The sequence below is a fragment of the Amblyomma mixtum genome, chromosome 5, assembly GCF_055824585.1.
Source record: "Amblyomma mixtum isolate Tamu chromosome 5, ASM5582458v1, whole genome shotgun sequence".
Taxonomy (NCBI): domain Eukaryota; kingdom Metazoa; phylum Arthropoda; class Arachnida; order Ixodida; family Ixodidae; genus Amblyomma; species Amblyomma mixtum.
This window is the reverse complement of record NC_143016.1, coordinates 14,690,587-14,696,586: the sequence shown is the minus strand read 5'-3', so window position 1 is coordinate 14,696,586 and position 6,000 is coordinate 14,690,587. Positions and strand designations below refer to the sequence as shown.

Here is a 6,000-nt window from a genome sequence, read left to right as displayed (position 1 = left end):
TGCGGATCAGCAGCCTTGTGTATACAACATCCGAGTGCAGCGCTATTCTGTTCCATCACATTTTCCCTTCAGCAGTGAGGACAGTACGATTCCGGAGTAGTACGCCTGAGTTGTCCCGTTATGCAAGCAAGATGTCAACGCATTCCACTCACCTAGAAAGGAATTCATTGCAGTCACTGCAGACCTTTTACAGATTTCTTAATATCTCAAATTATACAGCTCAATTGTGAACTGCAGTCCACGACACATAACTTCAGGTTATTTAGTCGACAAATATCGGTATTTTGTTCACTCTAAGACACCAAAATGAAGGGGATCTTTTTTTTTCCTTTTCTTTTGAATTTGCATGTGAAAACACATAAACCACAGAGTCGGCGCGTGCGCATGTTTTTTTATGATATGATTACCCCTAAAACTGGACGTTCTGTACACTTCTCAACCTTTTTTCCTTTACTGGTTTTGTGATTGTACACGTACACGCATCCAAATTCCTTACAGTCACCACCCTTGAGAACTGCAGCGAGCTTCGAGGAGTGACGAGCGGGATGTTCCTACACAACGGAGCATCGCAGTGCTCAAACGTCTCCGAGCCGAAGGATGGTCGTAGTTCCTACGTTGGTGACAGAGCTTTCCGCCTAGTCACTGGGTCAAACTTCCTGGTAGAGCATGCCAAACTAAATCAGCGGCCGCGTCTTTGGCTGAACATGCTGATCGAACTTGCTGAATGCACCCTCGGTTAACGTTGCCGGTGGAACTTGACTCTGTATCTTATTGGTAGAACTTGGCGGCCGAATTCCATAGCCGTGCTCTCAGCAGAGTTTATTGGTAATATCTGTCGGCTGCTGCTTCGGGCAACCTTGTTGTGGGGCTTGCTGGCGGGGGTTAAGTTGGTTTTTTTTCCGGCTGAGCTTGCACCCAATCGACAAACGGCCGCGTACTTGAGCCTCCACACCAGTTCAAACTCGTTGGCGCCGTCGCAGTGGTGGATGCGCCAAATCGGATGCGGACCCTTCCATCTCTTTGACACTTGCGATGAGCACACACGGGGGGTGAAAACTGTCCAGGACAAAATCGTTCTGGCAGTGTTTGTCTCTCACACTAACACGGCAGAATGTAAAATGACACGGTTTCGACGCAGATCAAAAACCATTTTGGCCTCAAGTATAAGCTTGCGTCCGAGCAGCCAAAGTCCGGTAAAGTGATGCTGACGCGAGAAATATGCAGGCAAAGAAGGCGCCGCTTCTCGACCACGTGCGGACCAGTAGCGCGGCCTTCGCCGAGCGTCTGACAAAGGCACGGGCACTGACCAGAAATGGCGCCGAAACCGACAGCTTCACCAACATACGTCCCGCCTCGGCTGTCGCATTCCGTGCAAGGCTACTCGGAACGAAGCCGCAGTCTCTCAAAACGCTCGTTAACCACTTGCGCGGCGGGTTGCATGGACGCAAAACAAAGCGTTCGGACTCTTGCAGACCGCTTCAACTTGATCCTCCGGGATGATCATTGTCCATTACGTGATGACGCTTAGAAGGGCTCGTCTGCAGCAGCGACGTCGGGCCACGGGACGCGGCCAAGCTCTCTTAGGTGCGTGTAGGAGTTCGGTGGTGCGTGCACTGCGGGACGGCTGAACACAGCGTCCGGCGCCGACGAAGCGTTCCCGCACACTACCTCACTCCTCCCGCACCTCACCCCAACCAACTCGCTTCCTGCGCCTGCATGGCACTGTTCTGTCCGGCGCAGTGCAGCGCACACAGGGTACGTCGAGCGCCGGAGTCCTGACTTCGAGCGCCTCGGTCGGGGGTCCTGGGACACCTGCAAAACGAACGGCAGTAATGCTCACCTACACCTAAGAGTCACAGCTCTCTATGTGGACACTCGTAACGGCACGCCTTGTGCAGGTATGGCTTCCCCGGTATTGCATCGTGCTGCTTGCAACGAGAACACTGTCTCAGGTCGCTCTGTTCAGGTAGGAATATTATGAAAGTGAGCGCTTAACTCGCACTCAAGAATCAAATCTCTTCTTACTTCATGTGCGTATATATAAAAACTACTGAAAAAAAAAAATGTACGCTTCTCATACTCCCATTGACAGAGCTGACTCGCAGTATTGAGCACGAAATGAAGTGTTCGATTTATATGCATGCTTGAACTCGTAAGCTGGAACGTGAAAGGAATTCTAAACGCGTGGTAGGAAGGCCACGCGAAACAAGCTTGGTATTCGGGAAGTAGACTAAAAGTGAAAACCAACGAGAAATCCATGAATTACTATGCTTAGTAACGACATGCCTTCTTTTCGCGTGCTATTATGTCCACTTAAAAACGTTGCCAAGAAAGATAAACATGGTGGCAAGAATTTTTCAGTGCTGAAATCGCTGCTATGTCACACTGAATAGCTTTTGTTGAGACATATGAGAAAATAGTGCTCATTTACCCACTAACGCCTCCTGACACCAATTAGCAGCGGCTCGTGCGTAACTTTTAGGTAGTCGGTCTTCGATAACGAACTGCACGAGTAAGCTTGGATGCACTGTTTACTAACGAAATAGCGAAGAAAGGAAAGGAAGGAAGGTTAACCAGGCAATTCCAGGTCGGCTACCCCACACATGGGAAGGGAAATGCAGGAGGAGAAAGAGAAGCCAGAAGGAAATCTCAATTAGTTTGTATGGAGCGTGTCGATTCGTTGTTCACAGTGGCGATGCCAGCATACTCTGAGTAGGTTGAAGAACTGTTTTTGTACAGACACACTGCGGTGAAGCAAAGCGCATTTCTACTTTAGTTCAGGTGTCAGTGTGCCTTTAAGAATCGTCATTTGCGTAGTGCGAAGGAAAACAATAGTTTAACGGCTGAATTATAAAAATTAGAATCTCTGTGATCACTTGCAGCACATGGCGATGGAAACGAACTAATCATGGCTTATCCCCAATTTCTGCTCACTAAGGGAAGAAACGTCACAAGAAGCCTTGATGACGAGTGTTTAACTCGTTTTCTTTTTTTACTTATTCGGGTTGCCACCGCTGGATCCTGCGAATGGGACTGGCGTGTGGCGCTCTTGGTATATCTATTACGCACTTGGCACAAGTTGTTACAGCAGTTGGAACGAAAGGAACTAGCAGACCACGAGTACAAGCCAAGTGTGGTGTGGCGTGGCGCGGCGCGATGACGTGAGGTTGAGGTGAGGTGAGGTTGAAGTGAGGTTGAAGTGAGGTGAGGTTGAGGTTGATGCTGAGGTGAGGTTGAGGTGAAGTTGAGGTGAGGTTGCGGTGAGGTTGAGGTTGAGGTGAAGTTCGGGTAAGGTTGAGGCGGGGTTGAGGTTGAGGTGAGGTTGAGGTGAGGTGAGGTGAGGTTGAGGTGAGGTGAGGTGAGGTGAGGTGAGGTGAGGTGAGGTGAGGTGAGGTGACGTGAGGTGAGGTGAGGTGAGGTGAGGTGAGGTGAGGTGAGGTGAGGTGAGGTGAGGTGAGGTGAGGTGAGGTGAGGTGAGGTGAGGTGAGGTGGCGGTGCAGTGTGGTGTGGTGCAATATGGTATCGGCTAACGCCATACTATATCGCCCATACGTCCCAAAGTTGCACGTGGGCTCTGAAAGACGCCGCAGTAGAGGCCTCCGAATTAATTCGATCCCCTGGGGTTCTGTAACAAGCATTGGCACCTTTTTTAATGTCGACACTTTTCAGTTGTATTGATAACTCAGCTTTTGAAAACGCAGCAGTAAAGTCAAGAGTAGAGGGCAGTACCGGCGAGAATCCGAGTCTTGCTTGCCCTTCAGCTCCGTGCGCAGTCAGGGCCCGAGTCTCGTCGGGCTGGCCAGAGAGTCCCGGAGGCCGGCGTCTGCTATCCGGAGCCTGCGTGGTTGCGTCCGACGCGCAGGCATGATCTCTGTTTGCTCAGTGGTGTTTATACGCGAATTAGAGAGCCATCAGCCATCAACACGGAAATATACCGGGAACGAGAGATGTAAAACGCGCCGCGACACTATAGTCCCGAGCCGTCACCTCTCTCACCAGGGCCCGCAAGAGAAAGCACCTCAGAACCCGCGAGAGAGCAGCTTTAGTCATATTGGCTCACACGGGCACCTATGCGATAAGCAGCAATTGAGAACTTGAGCTTAGCTAAGCTAACGAATAAATTGACGAATATCTGACGGTCGTGAAGAAAGCATAGACTGCCTGGCTTGCTCAAGTTTCAGTAGCCGATTCCTGAACCGCGTAATCCTTGCATTGCAGGTACAGCAAAGAACACGATCAAGCGGTACACGGAAGGGTAAGGAAGATGAAATGTGGCGCCAGTGAAGCGCGAATTAAAAGCTGGCCCGCTTCTCTAATAACTTATCGGGGTATTGGCATGCTGAACCCGCACGGGAAATCCCCTTGGCAACGGTAAAAGAAAAGCCAGTCTCTCCAATGCCATCTCATCCGCCCACCTAACTTTTTGCCGCCCCCGGCTACGCTGCCTTCGCATTACATGTCCGGGCAATGCCCATTGCTTCCTCTTGATTTCAACGTGGATGTCATCAACCAGTGTTCGCTTTCTTACCCACTCTGCTCTCTTCCTGTCTCTTAACGTTGCACCTAACATTTTTTTTTTTTTTCCATAGCTCACTGCGTTGCCCTCCATTCAAGTTGAACCCTTTTCGTTAGACTCGACGTATCTGCCCCAAATGTGAGTACCGGTTAGACAAAGCTGTTATATACTTTTCTCTTGAAGGGTATTGGCAAACTTCCATTGATGATCTTATATAATTTTCTCTTGAGGGATATTGGTAAACTGTCATTCATGATCTGAGATAACCTTCAAAATGCGTTCCATCCCATTCTTATTATTCTAGTTATTTACTCTCGGGATCCGGATCAATATAACTTTAGTTTTATGCGGATTAATTTTTAAATCCACCGTTCTGCTTTGCCTGTCTAGGTCATTGATCATGCCTTGAAATTCAGCTCTTGAGTTATTAGCACTGCATTGCCATCGAGCCAATCGCAGATTACAAAGGTATTCTCCACTAACTCTAACTGCTCCCAATCAACAACTCTGAATACCTCCTGTAAACACGCACTGAATAGCACTGAAGAGATCCTGTCTCCCTGCTTAGCACTCTTCTTTATTGGGATTATACTACTTTCTTATGGAGGACTGTCTGGCTGCGGAGCCGATGTAGAAACCTTCCAGTATTTTTACATATTGAAGAAGGATAGATAACTGGACGAGTTTGTACTGATACATCGTGGGAGGGAACAGCGCGAAACAAAACGACAGACAAAGCAAGAGGACACAAAGAGGACACAAGGACAGCGCTCGTCTTTGTGTCATCTTGCTTTGTCTGTCGTTTTGTTTCGCGCTGTTCCCTCCCACGATTTTTACATATGGATTTTCTACACCCTGGCTGCGCAATGCCTGCATGTCTGCTGAAGTTTCGACTGAGTCAAACGCTTTATAATAATCTATGACGGCGATAAGGGATTGGCTATGTTCTGCGCATTTCTTATTTCTGATTCTTGCTGTTTTCTTGAGCAAGCAAGCATCGCGCCTCTTTTGGTTGGATTTGCCAGCAGGTTCCCTTCCCCTCCTTGATTTCTTTCCCGTGTCTCTTCGCGATATCAAACCAAATAAATAAATAGATAAACACTTGCCTGGGGCGCCGGAGGGAGGCAAGCAGCCGGGCTTCCGCCACTGCATCACACACACGTTCTCCTGTGGCTCCCTGTAGAAAAATAAAAGTGCATCACCCTGGCGCATTATGGAAGAATACGACGAGAAGGTCTTTCAAGGTTACAGCAAGCACGACAACTTTATTTCAAAATAATTCCTAGTTAGTCTTGTCGATGTCAGGAGAATGGGTGTCCACTGGTAGATTTGGAACTCTCGCTTGACAACGTCAGACGCCCCAGTAGTGGCGCCTACAGGGTGCTGAACAACGAGTTACCCATATAATATATAATATTTTCTGTGCAGAAACTGGATAAGCGAGTCGGAATTCCTGCCAGCTGTTACTTCGGCAAGAGACTTGT

The 6,000-nt window shown here is 48.8% G+C and overlaps 1 protein-coding gene across 1 annotated transcript in view; it reads right to left on the bottom strand.

Annotated features, from left to right (window-relative positions):
* The window catches only part of LOC149341350 (neuroligin-4, X-linked-like), a 66,857-nt gene continuing 60,857 nt past the window's right edge, over window positions 1–6,000 (bottom strand). Inside the window, exons 8-10 of the mRNA XM_089543415.1 lie at window positions 5,623–5,693; window positions 3,730–3,837; window positions 1–1,812 (exon numbers count right to left, since the gene is read on the bottom strand). Of these exons, the coding sequence (XP_089399541.1) occupies window positions 3,827–3,837; window positions 5,623–5,693 (82 nt within the window). The 3' untranslated portion in view covers window positions 1–1,812; window positions 3,730–3,826. The remainder of the gene's footprint in view (window positions 1,813–3,729; window positions 3,838–5,622; window positions 5,694–6,000) is intronic.